Source organism: Leguminivora glycinivorella, chromosome 24, assembly GCF_023078275.1.
Source record: "Leguminivora glycinivorella isolate SPB_JAAS2020 chromosome 24, LegGlyc_1.1, whole genome shotgun sequence".
NCBI classification, from domain to species: domain Eukaryota; kingdom Metazoa; phylum Arthropoda; class Insecta; order Lepidoptera; family Tortricidae; genus Leguminivora; species Leguminivora glycinivorella.
In genome coordinates, this window is record NC_062994.1 from 1,207,448 (window position 1) to 1,227,361 (window position 19,914).

Below are 19,914 nucleotides of genomic sequence, written 5' to 3' on the forward strand. Positions count from 1 at the left end.
TATTTCTCTCATCCTGCTTGTATCAAAAATTTACGGCAATCCGGAACGTTGCTCAAAAATGCGTTTTTTTAAATTATATAAATTCACCGCATTTATTCTGCAAGTACCCAATTGAACAACCATGAAGAGGACTCTTAAAAAATATATTTTGGCAGCATATTAACCTTTGTTTGTCGAAATCGTACAAAGAGTCTTTGAGATATTCTCAAATTAAGCCAGATTAGGGGTTGTCCGAAATTTATTTGCTAGACCTTAATGATAGTACCATAAAGTCCCTAAAATAAAAAAAATATCAGACCTTCTTATATCAAATAGTACTTACCAATACCTTCAGATCATACTCTCGGACCATAATAATACAAAATTATGCACATGTCAACATTTAGACGAGGTTTGTTTTGTCCCTATAATTAACGATACAGTCCTTAGGTATACACTATTTTCATAGCTGTAAGGCCTGTAAGGACTATAATGTCTGCATGGCAAGTTTTGTTTAAGTTTTGCACCCGGACGACCGGTCTGGCCTAGCGGGTAGTGACCCTGCCTGCTACACAGCGGTCCCAGGTTCGAATCCCGGTAAGGGCATTTATTTGTGTGATGATCACAGATATTGGTTCCTGAGTCATGGATGTTTTCTATGTATATAACATACATACATACATACAATCACGCCTGTATCCCATAAAGGGGTAGGCAGAGCACACGAAACTACCAAAGCTTTAGTGCCACTCCTGGCACTATGTATTTGTATATCATATATATTAAAACCGAAATAAATTACACATATGAAAGAAAAAGTGACCAAGTCCTCTGGTGCCTGAGGAGGCTGGTTTTAATTTATATACATAGTAGTGTGACTACTTTAAGACAGCATAAGTTGAAATATTTTCAATAGATTATAATTTAACTTGTGTTCATTAGAATCATATATATTGTTGTCTGAGTACCTGCAACACAAGCCTTCTTGAGCCTACCGTGGGACTCGGTCAATCTGTGTAACAATGTAATATTTATTTATTTACCCATAGTGTCACTGATGATCATTCAATGCGCAAGGCATTAAAAGAAAATTTAGTACTTAGGTGCCGATATATTTCTGTTCCAGATGAGGCACATAATCTGTGTGAGCGAGAAGCATGGCGGAGGAACAGGCGTGCCTCGTGCGCGCTCGCTCTGACTCGGACTCGCCCAAGAGTTTCGGGTCAATAGCTCGAACCATGGCCTACACTGAGGACAGGCTGACTGGTATGTTCCATATATGGTACACTGGTTTGTTAGGTATTCATTGTATAACTTGCCTAACAACTTCGGGTTGATACTGCCTGGGCTTATTTCCACTTTGAACTTTTTTTGGGAAATCGAGAAAAACATAATTCCACGGTATTGATTTTGAAATTAATATTTAATTTGCAAAATTGTAATATTGTAAGTTGACGTTAATGCTATGATTACATCAAACGTAACATGTGTACCTAAATAAATATTTAATTACCATATGTTTTTGAGAATTAAGCACTTTTGATGCGAACTTTTGGGAATTAAGCCCTTTTGTTGTGGCCTCGTAGCGTAAACGTTATTATTTTAAAATAGTTTTATTTAATTTTTGGATTTTGTATTAAGTTAGTTGATATCAATGTTGTTGTACTACATACATTGGTTTATCCACATAAATAATCATTACACATTTTTCAAAATGTGTTCTAAACTTTGATGTTACTCTTTTTTTTAATTAAAGATCAGGGCGAGACTTTTCGAGCTTTAATCTCAAAACAACACGTAATTTTCTATACTAAAAAAAACTGAATTCATAGTTTAAAAAAAAGAAAAAATGGAAATAAGCCCTTTTGAAAAGACACTCCTCATTTTATGGTTCATTGGGTCTTTTACAGTTTATATTTTCCTCTTGTTGGTGTGGTGAAAAATTTAGTGTTTCATTCAGTGGCAAAATTTGTTTAACCTACGTGTCTTGAAACCCTCGCAACAATATAGGAATCTTTCATTTGCTTGGGTATCAACTTTGGCATGTGTGTTTAAACTTGCTCTCTTGTAAAAGAAATATTTATTTTATTTATTTTCCCCTCACTAGCTCGGAAACACGTGTTTTGTCCTTTAATACCAGCGGGTAAAAACGAATTTTATCCACTAGTGGGTAAAGTAATTTGACCTTGAAGAACGTCAAATTAACTGCTTCAAAATTGATAAAAGTAGGTGAATCTAGTAATAAAGATGATTTACCACCTGTGGAACTACTGGAAGCAGTGATAAACGCATTTTTTGCGTTGTAGTTTCCTCGCTATAGTGAGCGGAAAAGTTTTGTGTTACACTCGGGTGCAAATGTATTTTACTTCTCGTGTGTTTTAATTCCACACTCGACGTTAAAATACAACTTTGCCCCTTGTATAACAAATAACTATTATTTAGCCTTCTTTCCACATTCTTGTCTTTCTTCTTTACTTTTAATTTCATTTGTCTTTTTAGTTATTTGTGGTCCCTGATAGGGTAAAGGCCTCCTCCAAGCTTTGCCATTTTACTGTTCTGAGCGGTGTCCATCCAGTTCCTTCCTGCTACCTTTACAATGTCATCAACCCATCTTTTGCGTGGTTTCCCTTCCTTCCTTCCTCTTTCCAGTGGGGCCTGGCCATCTGGTTGCATGTAAATAACTGTTATCTTACTTTATCTTTTTTTTACAGATGGCACTGCCGAGCCGGGCACAGTCAGCATGACTGTCAACCCACCGGAACCTATGGACAATGAGAGCGGGGAACTTATAGACTATAGCGACACTAGCGCTTTAGATCAGTTCCATGAAGACGCGTTGAGACAGGTGAGTGTGCCACATGTGGAACGGTACTAAATAGTACTCATGTCATGAACGACGACAATGATTAAGCAGGCTATAACACTTTAGACCTGTTCTAAGAAAACGCGCTGTGTCAGGCGAGGCCCACTGGTCCATATGTGGTACAATATCCTAAAACAAAATCGAAGAGATGTCATAGACTATAGCGCTTTAGTATCAAAAAAGCGCATTGCGACTTGTGAGGCCTATTGTTCCATATATGGAACACTACAAATTAACGTAAATATCATATCTGAAAGACTATAGCAATTGAAAAGAGACATTGCGATTGCGATAATAAAATTAATAAAGCAAGCAGATAAAAAAATATTAATACCCTTGACACGTAATATAAGGGCTGTGTTACCTATATAATACTTATAAGTGCAATTTATTTATCTTTTAAAATTCTTAAATGGAGACAAATTTAGGCAACCTTAATTGTATAGTATTTTAGGGTTCCATACCAAAAAGGTGCACAAAGAACCCTTATGGTGCGACTTTGTCCGTCTGTTATTTTTAGGGTTCCGTAGTCAACTAGGAACCCTTATAGTTTCGCCATGTCTGTCCGTCCGTCCGTCCGTCCGTCCGCGGATAATCTCGTAACCGTTTAGCACGAGAAAGCTGAAATTTGGTACCAATATGTATATCAATCACGCCAACAAATTGCAAAAATAAAAAATGGATAAAAATGTTTTATTAGGGTACCCCCCCTACATACGGAAAAGTACGGAACCCTACACTGAGCGTGGCCCGACACGCTCTTGGCCGGTTTTTTTATAGTCTACAAGCTTTTGCCCGCGGCTTCTCTCGCTTTAAATTCAAAAATTTCTCCATGCTCCATACAAAATTCCACCCCCCATTTTTGGGAAGTGGGACGTTAGAAAGAGACAAAAGGTAGCCTATGTCACTCTCCATCCCTTCAATTATCTCCACTTGAAAATCACGTTAATTTGTCGCTCCATTTTGCCGTGAAAGACGGACAAACAGACAGACACACTTTCCCATTTATAATATTAATAGTATATTATAGTATATAGTACAATACAATACAATACAATACTCTTTATTGCACACCTTGATAAAATACAACAATACAGAACAAGGAAGAAACACGAACAAAGGTAAACAACAGGCGGTCTTATCGCTAAAGAGCGATTTCTTCCAGACAACCTTAAGGTAGCGGAAATTGATAAATTTACATATTGTCAGTAGGTGTCAGCAAATTCGAAGAAATAAACTTATCGCACAATATAGGAAAAAAAAATATTATACATAAACATACATATATAAAGATAAATAACTAAATTCATAAATATATAAATAAAATATATATAAATAAATACACATATAACAGTACCAGGTTATTTAGAAGGAGTAGTCAGACAAAAATATTACGGAAGAGATAAAAAATGGAGTTTAAGTAGTCTCTTGAAAGAGTTAGGAGACTGAGCACGTCTTATGTCATGAGGTAGGGAATTCCAAAGTCGCACAGCTTGAAAGGTAAAAGAATGATTATAGAATTTTGAAGTAGAGGAGGGGACAGAAAGAATATAGTATGGATTAGTATGGATGTATTTTTCAGGCCGGCTGCGGCATAGCCCAACTGAAGGTGTACCTGGCATGCAGTCTAGCGCTCGCCGGCGCGACGCTAGAACTCTCGGCAGTGCCCTTTGTACTGCCCTCGTGTGAGATCGAGCTGTGTATACTGCCACATGAGAAAAACTGGCTTGGTGAGTTTCTTAATATATAAAAAAAAAACAGGACATTCTTACACAGAATCCAGCTCGTACCAATGAGTTTTTCGGAATTTATGTGCGAAATGACATTTGATATTTGCCAGTCGCTTTTCGGTAAAGGAAAACATCACGAGGAAACCGGACTAATTCCAATAAGGCCTTGTTACTTTTCGGATCGGAAGATCAGATACAGATGGCAGTCGCTTTAGTAAAACTAGTTTCTACTGTTTACGCTAAATCTTAGGATTAGTTGTCAAAGCGGACTCCCATGAGCCGTGGCAAATGTCGGGATAACGCTAGGAGGATGAATTTGTAATTTTGTCTGTAATGCACTTGTAATAGGTATGTATGTGGTCTGTCGCAGTGCTCATCAGCCTGGTGGGGGGCTCGCTGGGCGGCGCGGGGTGGGGGGCGCTGGGCGCGCGGCTGGGGCGGCGCCGAGCGCTGCTGTCGGCGCTGCCCGTCAACGCCGTGTTCGCCGCCGTCGCCGCCTTCATGCCCACATATGGAACGTTTATGATGGCCAGGTGTGTAGTATGACTGTGTCATCAAGTGGCGCTGCTGTTAGGCGCATTAAACTTTTCGTTCGTGGCGACATCTATTGACAAGTAGCAGTACTGATAATTCACGCTATTTGACGCGTGATTGTCGCGAGATGTCACTTAACTATGCCTATACAAATAACCCGCATTTACTGATGTATGGAGTTACAAGTAAGGGTACTTATTCCTCTATGCTGAAACCAAAAATAAAAGTACCTATTCTGATTTCGTTGAAGATGGTCGCAAGTTCGTCGATGAGACCTGGTTTGCGGGACTTGCTGACAAAAGGGCAAGCTTCCCTTGTCAGGCTATGTGGCAAAATGTGTCGCTCTCGCATAGGTCTCTTTAGTCATCAAAAGCGATGTCTCTCGGACATTGCACCATAAATCGTCTGAAATAGACGCTAAGGCCAGTAGTATTCTGATTTCTGTATTCCTCTTTGCAGATTCTGCTCAGCCATCGGCTCAGGCGGTCTAGTGCCGACCTGCTATTCCTACTGCTACGAGATCTCACCGCGCCAGCATCGCCGGCGCCTCCTCTCCATATTAGTGATCGCTCACGGTGTAGGGGCGTTGCTAGCGGCGGCGTTAGCCCATGCAGTGCTGCCGCCGACCGGCGCTGATGCGTTGTTAGATGATAAGGAGCATTTCTCAGCGTGGCACAGGTGAGAAAAGTATAATGTTCCATATATGGCACAACGCTAGTATAACAGTTTAGTGTATTTCTAGTGTTATACAGTTATCTAAAGTTTATACTAGTGTTCGCTCATGGAGTAGGGGCATGATTAGCGGCGGCGTTAGCCCATGCAGTGTTAGCACCGACCGGCGCTGATGCGTTGTTAGATGATAAGGAGCATTTCTCAGCGTGGCACAGGTGAAAAAACTATAATGTTCCATATATGGCACAAAATTACTACATCAAACTTTAAGTTCCTTGTGGTGACAGGACAATTCTCCTAGTAATTTAGTGTATTTCTAGTGCTTTAAAGTCTTTTGAAGTTAATATTAGTGATCGCTCATGGGCCTTGCTAGCGGCGGCGTTAGCCCATGCAGTGTTACCACCGACAGGGGCTGATGCGTTGTTAGATGATATGGAGCATTTCTCAGCGTGGCATAGGTGAGAAAACTATAATGTTCCATATATGGCACAAATAGTAGTGATCGCTCGTGGAGTAGGGGCGTTACTGGCAGCAGCTTTAGCCCATTCAGTGTTGCCACCGATAGGGGCTGCTGCGTTAGAGGATAAGGAGCATTTCTCTGCGTGGCACAGGTGAGCAAAACAAGTCCTTCCTTAATGACCCATATATGGAACAAAACTAGTTTCTCAACGTGGCACAGTTGAGAAATACTGTCTATACCACCCCTTTCCTCCCGGAAGTGTCTTAGAAGTCGACTGTGGGATCTATCGTTAATGTTCCAGATATGGAACAAAACTAGTTTTTCCTTCCTGGCCATAAAAATCGATTATTTGAAATTGCCTGCCAGTGGAAATTGCCCCCTGTACCTTTACCTAGTTTTGTGTCAATAAATATTAATATTTCTGTTATTTTCATATTCATATTCATATATCATTTATTTAGATTGCATGTAGCAGAGATGAGAATGTTAAGATGGATGTGTGGCGTCACAAGAATGGATAAGATAAAGAATGAGTATATCAGAGGAAGCCTGAAAGTAGTACCGATAGTTGAAAAAGTAAGAGCGAATCGACTAGCATGGTATGGACATGTAATGCGGAGGGATGAAAGGCATGTGACGAGAAAGGTATTACGAATGAATGTGGAAGGTGGTGGAAGTAACGGAAGGGGAAAACCGAAGAGGTGGATGGACTGTGTGAGACATGATATTTATTTATTTATTTATTTATTTAAACCTTTGGGAAACAAACAGGCAAATACAACACATATAGTCAAATCACAATACACATACAAAAGCCACACAGTTTCCACTAATGTATAACACATGTATCTCTGTTGCTCAGAATTATTACTAATACATACTAAAGGTAAAATTTTAAATCTATCAGTTCCAAGTTACATGCAAAGAGAGTGATTGTTGGTTGCTAAGGTACAGTTAATAATTTAATTGCTATTTCTACTTTTATTTCTTATTGCGGAAACAAATTGATTTAAGGTTAAATGAAATATATCAATGTCGCCAAATTTTTCGTTATAAATCTTACATGCTCTAGGTAAGAATTTATTTCTTGCATAAGTAGTTCGCCCAGATTGAATTGCAAATAAATTTGTGGAACGAGTTCGCCGATCGGGACATCTAATAAATATTTTTGAAAGTAGATCGGGAGCATCAATAAGACCGTGTAAAATCTTAAACAAAAATATCTGGTCACGAATTTCTCGGCGTGCTTGAAGAGTGTCCAAGTCGTTAGGACTATAATTATTGAATTTATATTTCATACTTCTAATAAATTTATTTTGAATCCTCTCTATTGTATGAATGTGAACCTTGAAGCAAGGATTCCAGATTGTTGTAGCGTATTCCAAGTTCGACCTAACAAATGCGTTGAATAGAAGTTCTAAAGTTTTAGCATCTTTAAAATCCTTGCTTTGTCGTAGTATAAATCCCAACATTCTGTATGCTTTAGCGGCTATTGTGTCTACATGTGAAATTAGTTTTAACTCGCTATCAAGACGCAATCCTAGATCCCTTACTTCTGATACTACACTTAAAGTCGTATTATTTAATGTATAATTGTATTTTATATTATTGTGTTTTCGGGAAAATGTGATAACACAACACTTCTCGATATTTAAATATAGTTCATTCATGGAGCAATATGTACTTAACCTATTTAGATCCGCCTGTAGTTTTAAGCAGTCGTCTTCAGAACGTATGATAGAGTATATTTTAGTATCATCGGCATATAATAATAATTCAGATGATTGAAAACAATAAATTACATCATTAATATAGATGTTGAAAAGTAAAGGACCCAAATGCGATCCTTGAGGAACACCGGACGATACAGGAACAAAGCTAGACGTGTGCCCTTTAATAGCAACTGCTTGGGTCCTGTTGCGTAAATAAGATGTTAACCATCTCAAAAGGTTGCCATGGATACCAAAAGCTTGTAATTTTTGAATAAGTAAAAAATGCGAAATTTTGTCAAACGCTTTCGAATAATCCGTATAGATAACATCTACTTGGAGACCCTTATCCATGGCATTTGTTACATAATCAATTAGCTGACATAAATTAGATTCAGTGGACCGTTTATTAATAAAACCATGTTGCTGTTCAATTAACCTCGGCCGAACTGCGTGAAACAAAGAGTCGTAAATAATTTTTTCAAATAGTTTGGGTATAACCGACAACTTTGAGATACCCCTATAGTTCTTTATGTCGTGTTTATTGCCACTTTTAAAAATCGGAACAACAATAGATCTCTTCCAGCAACTTGGCAATGTCCCAGACTTCAAAGAATAATTGAACAAGAGGCTTATGGGAAAAGATAAGCTCTTCCGACAATTCTTCAAAAATACCGGATGAATTCCATCTGGTCCGCAGCCCTTAGATGTCACCAGTCCTTTGAGATAACTTTCAACTAGAGAAGAGGTGATATTAATTGTCGAAATAAGGCAATCTGAAAAAGAATCATCACAATTCGGAGCGGTTTGGTGGAAAGGTAGGCACAACTTATCATTTTTAATAAAAACGGACTGAAAATAAGTATTGAACAAATCAGCGGCATCTTGGCCATTGCTGGCAGCACTATTGTCCAGAAAAAGGGTATCAGGTAGACCATTTACATTTTTTTTTGTTTTCAGAAAAGACCAAAAATGTTTTGAATTAAAACGAATATTTTTCTCAGTTCGCGAAATAAACAGATAATAACACTCAGTTTCCAATTTCTTGATTTTAGACCTTAAATTAGCGAATGCTATATAATCTCTTATTTGTCCGTATATTTTCCATTTTTTATGTGTTTTGTTTTTTTTCTTTATCATTTTTTTTAAAGGAGGGGAGTACCAAAGAGGAAATTTATCATGATTTGCGTTTAATGTTTTAGTGGGAATAAGATTATCAATAGTTTGATTTAAGATCTCATAAAATGTGTCTACCGCTCTTTCCACACTATCTTGTGTAAGGTGGAGTTCCCAATCGATTTTATCTAACTCAGTGTTCACAATATCGTAATCAGCCGCAAAAAAACGCCGAACAACACGGCTTGCGGGCTTTAAATAGTTACCACTCGACCCTAAACAAGTCTTCACGCAAAAGACCGGGTGATGGTTGTCTATAGGCACCATCTCTTCAACACTGGAAACACTGCAATCGAGATTTGACAACACTAAATCCAACTGCCTATTGTTCTGGTTAGGAATCTTATTATATTGGTTCCAATCGGTAAAACACAGAAAAGCTGACAACTGATTTACCAAAGTATCAGAGTTTATGCTCTCTAATTTCAGCTTTGTGTGGTTAGAGTTGTCGGTTACCCATGTAGCTCCAGGAATATTAAAATCGCCTAGAATTATGAAATAATCATTGGGAAAATCGGTATGAAGATTAGATAAAAACTCAAAAAATGAAAATTGAGACTCTATTTGAAATTTACTCTGCGGAAAATAGCAAGTAAATAACCTCATTTTTTTATTACTAGGTCCTTGATTAATAGGTATGTTAACCCAAGTGACGTCAGCATCAGGTAATTGTAAATTTGTACGAAAATCGCATGATTCTGCTCTAAACTTCCGATGAACAGCTACAAGTGTCCCTCCTCCTCGTGTCATTCCAACTCTTTCATAGTCACGGTCGGTTCGATAAACAGAATACCGGGAATCAAATAGTTCTGAATCGTATATTCCTGGCAATAACCAGGTCTCCGTGATACAAATAAAATCATAATTATATCTTAAAACACTACGAAGAAATTCTGTGGTTTTTGATCTTAATCCACGTGCATTTTGATAATAAATGTTAATGTCACCAATCGTAGCAAAAGTATAAAACCAATGAAATTATTATGAGATTACACCTGCGAACGAATTTCATTATAAATACGGCGAACAAAGCTCCAAAATCACTTATTAAATGCGACAATATGCAAGAAATAATATCCTTAGAATCATAACAATAAAAAAATCCCTGGCGAACATCAATGCTACAAACATGACAGTTCAATTTAGATGTAAATAATGACGAGTAAAGCTGCGAATCAGAGGTAGTAACACTTATGTAATTTTGTTTAAAGCTTCTTCAGAACCAATGTACAATACCGGGGACTTTTCATCGCGGCGAACCATAACAGTACAATTACATATTTTTTTACGAACCCAAGTATTTATTAAAACTCGAAAGATGAATAAATTGATATTTTTCCTTACTTTTCGAAGTGATGCCATAAAATCGTCCTTCTTATACCGAGCCTGCATTTTAACAATAATAGGTTTTGGTTTGGCGCCATCAGAGTCATTTCTCACTGCAACTCTCGTGACGAAATCGATGTCCGTGTTCGTGTTCAGAGAAAATCCGCTCAGCTCAGCTAAAGACTTGACAATGGTGAACAGGTTTTCTCCCTTTGTCTCTGGCACCCCGTTAATCTGAATATTAGAGCGTCTAACCCACTGTTCGTTTCTTCGGGAGTCGTTCATCAGATCGCTGATCACCTTTTTCACGTCGTTAATTCTGAGTAAGAATCTTCAAGCGCGCTGACTCTAGACTCGATAGTGCATATTCTACCGGAGAGGTCATTCAATTTGGAGTCAATACTACTCCTCATCTCTGCTATGTCGCTTTTAACCTGAGACAGATCCGTTTGAATAGCTTGTATCGCCGAAAATTGAGTTTGTAGGGATGACACTTTTGCCAAAATATTATTTAACAATGCCTCTGGGCAAGATGATGTTAAGTAACTATTATTTCCTGTGATGTTTCTAACATAAGAATTAGGCGGTGTCACTAAGTTACTGTTATCAGTCCCAGGAGCGACAAATTCCTTGTCCGCTACATGTGAATCATCCAGTGACATAACTGACGCGTCGAAAGTAGGCTCACCCAGAGTCCTTTGAACAGGAGTATCATCATTTCGCCGGCGCCTGGTGGTCACTGACGAGCAAAATGAGCATTGCCACACGTGACCCATAGAAAATGCCTGCTCTGAAGACAAACCCAGGCAATTAAAGTGATATATACCCCTGCAGGTCGTGCACTGCAAATAATCATTGTCGTTAATAGGACGGTCGCAAGATTGACAGGAAGACATCACGCAAATATGTACTTTAGTACTTTGATCTTAAGATTGAATATAGCAGTGACGATAGCAATGACGTCGAACGTGTATTGCAATTTCGAGGCGGCTCGCTCAAGCTCACTTGGCGCAGCGGGACGGGCAGCAACTCGGGCGCAGGAGGTTGGGAGTTCAAATCCGGGGAAAAACACAAAAAGTTAAAATTCACAACACTGAACTCTGGCACCAAACTTCGGTCACTGTCGATGTCCTCACTCGAAACACTCGCACTTTAGAGCAAGAAGTCCGACACTTCCAAATATGGCCGACCGGCTAAGTTCGACTTGTCTCAAGTTAGACAAGGAGGTACCGAGAAATGCAAAAACGCTTTGAAAAATACTAATAAGTTTAAAATTAAAATCACGACAACTAAATAAGCACACGTCCACTCTGAGCAACGGTGCAACGCAGAAAAAGATACGACGCAGATATGGAACTAAAACAAGTTAATGATGAGATGACGAGTGACAGAGATGTATGGAAGAGGAAGACATGCTGCGCCGACCCCAAGTGACTGGGATAAGGACAAGAGAATGATGATGATCATTTATTGCATTCATGTTCATTACATATACAGGTGGTAAAGATACAATAAGTCGGTACATGATACCCTGTTAGGGCAATTACCTTAAAACTAGTTGTAGCTATTTACAAGTTATAAACAGAACTACAATAATCATTAAAAAATAAAATAATAGTAATAAAAACCGGCCAAGAGCGTGTCGGGCCACGCTCAGTGTAGGGTTCCGTAGTTTTCCGTATTTTTCTCAAAAACTACTGAACCTATCAAGTTCAAAACAATTTTCCTAGAAAGTCCTTATAAAGTTCTACTTTTGTAATTTTTTTCATATTTTTGAAACATATGGTTCAAAAGTTAGAGGGGGGGGACGCACTTTTTTTCCTTTAGGAGCGATTATTTCCGAAAATATTAATATTATCAAAAAACGATCTTAGTAAACCCTTATTCATTTTTAAATACCTATCCAACAATATATCACACGTTGGGGTTGGAATGAAAAAAAATATCAGCCCCCACTTTACATATAGGGGGGGGGGGGGGGGGGGGGGGGGGGGTACCCTAATAAAACATTTTTTTCCATTTTTTATTTTTGCACTTTGTTGGCGTGATTGATATACATATTGGTACCAAATTTCAGCCTTCTAGTGCTAACGGTTACTGAGATTATCCGCGGACGGACAGACAGACATGGCGAAACTATAAGGGTTCCTAGTTGACTACGGAACCCTAAAAAAGAAGCAAAATATGTGATACTAAAAATAAGAACATGTCAGTCAAAATAACCATCTTCGTCATCATAAAAGCTCAACTACCAAATATGTTTTTTTTTTATTTTTTTTTATAGGTACCTCCTGTTATGCACCCTTCCGATCCTGGCTTCGCTGGTGTCCCTGATATGGACGCAGGAATCGCCGCGGTATTTACTAGATGTTGGCAGAGAGGTTGACGCTATGTTGGTATACCAGGTATGTGTTACAGAATAGTTTTACTATATTATCCCACTAGTTATAGTATGAATTTTCTGAGATGAACTTTTCGCTTTAGCCGTAATCTGTTAAACAAAGGCCTTTGTGTCTATTATTCACGGCGGCCAGCTCCCGTTTAAACGGCATGTGGCAATGGCTGACGAAAGCAGAATGGGACAAATTTAGGATTGTGACGAAAAACGAACGCGTCGACCCAAGAGTATAATAAATAAATAAAATAAATAAATATTGTGGACACCTTACAGAGATCAACTTAGCCCCAAACTAAGCAAAGCTTGTACTATGGGTGCTAAGCGACGATATACATACTTAAATAGATAAATACATACTTATATACATAGAAAACATCCATGACTCAGGAACAAATATCTGTGCTCATCACACAAATAAATGCCCTTACCGGGATTCGAACCCAGGACCTCGGCTCAGCAGGCAGGGTCACTACCGACTGAGCCAGACCGGTCGTCATACCGTCTTATACCGGCTTTTGTACAATTGGTTGCTAGGTAATTCGATGTTGATATAATAGTGAACGACGCTATTAACATTGATTTTAACTTGAATGATGATATTTCCGTCCATTGATGATGAAGATGATGACTCGTAGAAAAAGTAATGTATACAATAGTGATATAATTAAGCTTTTCACTCTCGTACCGTACTATTAGGCCACTCAGCAAGCTTCGTGGCCTAAACATGGTACTCGACTGAAAAGTTTTGTATTATATCACGATTGTATAAAATACTATTTTCTTCACCGAAAAACGGCTGAATAATATCAAAGAGGATCGAGTATTATAGAGAGTTACTGTCAAAATAAAATGTGTAATCACAGTGCATAGATAGCCATCTCACGACACAAGCTTAAAACTTTTGAACCTCAGTTTTGACAATTTGGCCCGTATTCTTAGCTTAATATGTGTTAAAATGTCAAATATTAATATCAGCGCCATCTAGCTGAGGGTACCCTAAAGGTGTAATGCCATCTAGGCCACCGTACCTTTTTCTGTATGGTACTGAGGTACGTTTTTTTCTTAGACTTAATCTGTCTATACGGAGTTATTTATGTCTTTGATAATATCAAATGTTACGTGGCATATAAGTTTCGAATAACTCATTAGTACGAGCCGGGATTCGAAGCCGCGACCCCTGTGCTATAGTACGGTTTTGTTGCAGAGCATCCACAGCAGTAACCAGGCTGGCTGGTGCGTGGCTGGCTCGGCGGAGTGCCGGCCGGGGGCTCTACAATTACCCCCAAAACGGCCCGCGGCTCTACATCACGTCCGGCACACGGTCAAAATGGTATGTAGGATCATAAATTAAATATAACAAGATCATACCATCCCATACATTAAAATGCGACCGCCTACGAACGCGCTTACACTCCACCACACATAGATGGCGCCACAAAAAATGCCTTGTTGCCACCGATTATTTGTAGATTGTCAAGTGTCAATTCCGAGCCGTAAATCTATGTCAAAAGTGACACTTAACGCCATCTACAAGTATAATCGAAAGCTACAAGACATTTTTTTTGTGGCGCCATCTATGTGTAGTGGAGTGTAAGCGCGGTCTTAGGCGGTCGCATTTTAATGTACGGGATGGTATGATCTTGTTATATTTAATCTATGGTAGGATGAATAACGCACACACATGCTTATAAAAGTGGGAATACATCGTGTTTTTATTGAATTCCGTTAACTTTAAGGGAAGGTTCTTTAGATCAAATATAATTCATTTATCTAAGAAACTAACACCCGCGGTCGCGGCAAGCCCCCCTTACAGCCCAGCCACGACATTGGTCTAAGCGCGACAGCGGTGAGCGGCAGCCATACGTGCGAATGAAAAGTCCCATCGCTGTGTCTCGCTCCAATGTATGGCCGCCGCTCACCGCTGTCGCGCTTAGACCAATGTCGTGGCTGAGCCGTTAGATGGAGAGACGACATCTGCCAACTAGCTGGCGATAACTGGATGCGGATGGCAATGGACCGACAAGCGTGGAGGAATGGAGGGGAGGCCTATGTCCGAAGACGGGCGCTTTAGTGGCTGCTATAGATAGATAGATCTAAGAAACTAGCATTTTAACTCTTATGGTTATCGAATTATTAAAAAAATAAAGATAATTACAGTACACGTGTGTGGCAACCTTAAACAATTCCTAATGTTATTTGTATTGACATGTGCTGTCAATCACTTGGTACTGACTTGAATGTTATTCTTAAGGGTCTTTCAGACTAATAAATTAATTTATTATGTATGAAAACGATGAAAAAAAAATTACGAATTTAATTAAAAGTGACATACAGGGTGGTTCCTGATAATGAACCTAACGACGTTTTTTTTTTTAATACTACGTCGGTGGCAAACAAGCATACGGCCCGCCTGATGTAAAGCGGTCACCGTAATCTATGGACGCCTGCAACTCAAACAGTGTCACATGCGCGTTGCCACCCCATTAGAAACTTGTACATTCCCTTTTGCTGTGTTAAGTACACAGCAAAAAGGAGTGTACAAGTTCTAAGGAGGGTTCGGGTTGCCGACGGACGACGGACAATAGACGGAACAAGTTAGTTCCGTAAGTCCTCCCGTCATCAGCACACCGCACCCTCGTTGAGCTCTGGCAGCCTTACTCACCGGCAGGAACACAACACTATGAGTAGGGTCTAGTGCTATTTGGCTGCGGTCTTCTGTAAGGCGGAGGTACTTCCCCAGTTGGGCTCTGCTCTAGATTCGAGCGAGACGATATCCGCTGTGCTGTGCCCTACCACACAAAGCGGAATATCATTCGCTATGCCCTACCTCCTACCAAAACCTACGTGTCGAATTTAACGGAAAACAAAAAAAACACGGTGTAGGGCGTCATCCATATATTACGTCACAGTGTAAGGGGGGGGTCATACTATGTAAAGCCTGACAAGTTTTTATTTGACCCTCGCCACGTTGCGGATTTTCAGCTGAACTAATTTCTTTTACTGGCAAGGATTAATATTTGACACCCGTCGTCGAAAGTCATTGAATGTCAGTGATGTAAACGAGAAGTAAATATTTTAGATTTTCTAACGGTTTCATCGCAAATATGCCCAAAATAATATTTAAAAAAGTGAAAATAATTATACTTAACGAGATAAATTACTAACAACAAAAAAGGATGAAGGATTTCACAGTATTTCGATAACAATGTTCCGAAATCGGTTGTTGACATGTCCGGTACTGACAATGTATAGTGCAGTTCTCCTGTACTGATTATTTAATTTCGATTTAGCTTAATATATTTTTTGTTCTTATTTAAGGTGTCTGTAGCTCAGCCGTGAAAATGATTTATAGAAATAAGGAAGCCGTTACATCATTGACACCAGTATAAAACAAGGTCCCACGCAAAAACAAAATAAACATCGACGACTTGGATAAAGGCACAAGATTCATGGATTTTAGGCTGTACGGAAACAAGTAGCGAGTATTTAAACCATGCTTATTAAACTTTGATTCTCTAAAACCCTGTTTTCATTTTCTACAAATATTTACGCGAAACCAGTACACGCTGTCCCCATTATACATGACGTCCGAACATTATTGCCATATGAAAGCGGTTTGTAGCGACACTCTTTCAGGGTCAAATAAAATCTTGTCAGGCTATATAATAAATTAATATCGTAAAATACTCACTAACGAAGATCCGCAAAAATGTAACATGTGCTAGATTATGTTTAAAGTAAGCGAAACATTGTTTTTAAGTACTTGATTTTTTTAAATATTATTACAGGATTTTATTTAAAAGTTCATTAGGTTGCGCGAGTTTGCGTATTGTGGACGCTGTCATGTGTCAAAAAGAGGTTCTTAGAAATCTGGGACAATAGACTTACTGCGTTTTAACTTTGAGGAGCAGCGTGAGATACGAGATTTTTTAAAAGTAGTGACGATATATGACTAGTACGCGGGCGAAGCCGCGGGCAAAAGCCACTAATATAATTTTTGTTGGCAGTTCTGGCAGGCGTTCTTCCAGCTGTTTTCGAGTTCGTACAGAAACGCTACGTTCTCCCTCGGCGGGTTGATGCTGTTCTCCATGGCTATACAGGTGTGTACGTCCTTGCATTCTCAAATAATTTAGTTAATCGTCATAGTAGACCGGTCAAATCTTACACGAAAATCTGCTAAAAAAACAAAGTGTGGTGTAAAGCTGCATTTTTGGTATTTTATTTAGGGTCTTTGGAGGAATGTGAAACTATGTTTTGCAAGCAAAAAAAGGGTGTGCTTTTTTTTAATTCGCAAAAAACTGCAAAAAATTCGGACTTTTTTTAGTTTTTGCGGTGTCGTTTAAAAACTAGACATTTTAGGCAATAAGTTGCTTTACAAAGTTGAAAGCACATTAAATTTAAAATTATTTGAGCCTTCTCGCAATGCCGTATCTCAAATATTTTTTGAGATATGACACTTCAAAAAAGGGTATTTTTTCCCCTCTATGAAAATTTTCGTTTTGCCAATATTTTGAGACAGATTTCAGCAAAACATATCACGGTATTATATATTTTGGTAAATAAAGTTGTAGAAAATTTAATTAGCTTTCATTACACCTTTGGGGGACGCTCGGCTAGATGGCGCTAATATTCATATTTGACATTTTAACACATATCAAGCTACGAATATGGGCCAAATTGTCTAGGGCCTACGCCAAATCTTGGGGGTAGTTGTAAAAGGGGACACTAGGCTTCCATGAGCCGTGGTAAATGCCGGGATAACGCAAGGAGGATGATAATGATATATTTTGCTCTCAAACTGTTACTAATATCAAAGACATTTATGACTCCGTAAATAGTAAAGTCAGATAAAGTCAAAGTAAAAAACGTATTATACCTCAGTACTACACAGAAAAAGGTACGGTGGCCTAGATGGCATTACACCTTTGGGGTACGCTCAGCTAGATGGCGCTAATATTAATATTTGACATTTTAAAACATATCAAGCTAAGAATATTGGCCAAATTGTCAAAAGTGAGGTTCAAAAGTTTTAAGCCTGTGTCAAGAGATGGCAGTCTATGCACTGTGATTACACATTTTACTTCGACTATCTCTACTACTCTCTATAATAGTCGATCCTCTTTGCTAATATTCTATTTTGTTCCAGTTCTTCCTAGCGTCGCACATACCATCAGCGGTCCTGTCGATAGAAAACCAACAGTTCGAAGCCTCAAAAGTCATAATCGAAAACGCTACCTACGAAAACCGACATTTCAACGAAACTCTAGAAAATATCGAATATAGAAATGTCACGTTCAATAAGTGCAGTTTTCGAGATATGATGTTGTCTCATGTGGCGTTTAGGAATTGCTCCTTCTACGATGTAGCGTTTTCTAATATCAAGACTTCTTACGCGTACTTCACTGGATCGCTATTTGTCAATACTACGTAAGTATTTTAGCTATTTTATCTATCTAAATATATAAGAGAAGAAACTGACTGACAGACTGACGGACATATCAACGCACAGCCGAAACCACTGGTCCTAGAGATTCCAAATTTGGCACGTAGGTTCCTTAAAAGTTGTAGAGGAGCACTAAGAAAGGATTTTTCAAAATTCACCTCCTAAGGGGGTGTATTGGGGGTCTAAAGTTTGTATGGGAAAACAAGATTAGTTTAGTATGCTGTCGAAGCCGCGGGAAAAAGCTAGTTTTATATATTTAAGTTAGTCATGTATGAGATTGTTTTGTGCCATATCGTTGTCGTTTCATTTCTTTATGCTTAATTGTCACAAAACTGACAGCGAGTAGAAAAACATTAAAAAGAAAAACATTAGTTAGTTAGTTAAATATTATACAGAGTTGGGCCTGTAACAAAGGCGAAGAATTGAACTGTAGGCTATTCTCCTTATACTGATCAACATTTGTTCAGTGACTTTCAAAAATTATGAAGTCTTTAAATTTTTAATTTTTCATACCAAATAAATATTAGCTTCAATGTACGCCATTATTGTTGTCATTGACGTTGTCTGTCACACTTTAAACTTAATAGAATTCGCAATACATTACCTCCTAGAAAAAACTTTCAAGGGTGATAAAAATCAAAATACAAGTTATTTTTAAAAGTCGCCGAACAAATGTTGATCAGTATAAGGAGAATAACCTAGAGTTCAATTCTTCGCCTTTGTTACAGGCCCCACTCTGTATACCTAACTTACAAAATTTTTGAGATTACTTTAACAAAACTCCTAAAATTATGTCATGTAAAATTGTGTCCAGAAATTGACCCTATTTTGATTGCTATAGGTACTAAAACCATTAAATTGCTTAGGTTCAATAGTATGCACGTTATCTTGCAGGGTAATACCTAATTTAACAGGTCGACCGTTGCGTATGTATCTACCGGCATAATTACTCGTGTGGCGTCGAAATAGGGTTCATTATTGGAAACAGATGTACTGTCTGTAGGTAGTGTATCTAATAGGTAGATTGTTATTTTTAGATAAGATGGAGCGCATCGCCAACAAACTGTTTTACAGTTTGGCGAAACTTTAATGATATGCTTGTAAAAAAATTTTTGTTAACAACAATGGGGGTGGAGGGGGGGGGGGGCACATTCTGAAAATGCCCATAAATTTCCAAAAATTAATGCCTATTTTTTCATTTTAAACTTTTTTCCAGCATAATAGACACAGACATAACAGTCGGTCGAGAGATAGACGCGTGGTCGGAACTACGTAACTCCGTGATACGAGGCATGCGGCTCGCTTGCCTCCGCGAGGCGCCTCTGACCTGGCGCCTCGCCGGGGCGTTGAGGGAGCAGGCCCATGCCGCCCTCGCCACGATATTGGCGGGGCTTTTTGCGGCCATTTTCGCCCCTACACTGGCTTTGGGAGGGAGATTTTCCCCAAAAGGTATGTTTTTCAATCTCCGCTACGCTCTAAATCACTTTAAAACACTAGCTTCGCTCTAGGTTCTTCAAAATCTCTCTCTTTTTCAATCGAAACCTTCGTTACGCTCTAAATTCCCCAAAATTCCTTCTTTCCTTTGTTTTAAGTTCACTATAAAACACTAGCTACACTCTGGATA

General features: G+C 38.8%; 1 protein-coding gene across 2 annotated transcripts in view; it reads left to right on the forward strand.

Annotated features, from left to right (window-relative positions):
- The window catches only part of LOC125238651 (synaptic vesicle glycoprotein 2A-like), a 37,480-nt gene that overhangs the window by 2,377 nt on the left and 15,189 nt on the right, over positions 1–19,914 (forward strand). For both annotated transcript variants that reach the window (XM_048146030.1, XM_048146029.1), the window contains exons 2-11: positions 1,106–1,245; positions 2,691–2,824; positions 4,425–4,572; positions 4,943–5,105; positions 5,566–5,784; positions 12,734–12,854; positions 14,052–14,177; positions 16,855–16,947; positions 17,994–18,274; positions 19,507–19,739. In XM_048146030.1, the coding sequence (XP_048001987.1) occupies positions 1,137–1,245; positions 2,691–2,824; positions 4,425–4,572; positions 4,943–5,105; positions 5,566–5,784; positions 12,734–12,854; positions 14,052–14,177; positions 16,855–16,947; positions 17,994–18,274; positions 19,507–19,739 (1,627 nt within the window). In that variant the 5' untranslated portion in view covers positions 1,106–1,136. The remainder of the gene's footprint in view (positions 1–1,105; positions 1,246–2,690; positions 2,825–4,424; positions 4,573–4,942; positions 5,106–5,565; positions 5,785–12,733; positions 12,855–14,051; positions 14,178–16,854; positions 16,948–17,993; positions 18,275–19,506; positions 19,740–19,914) is intronic.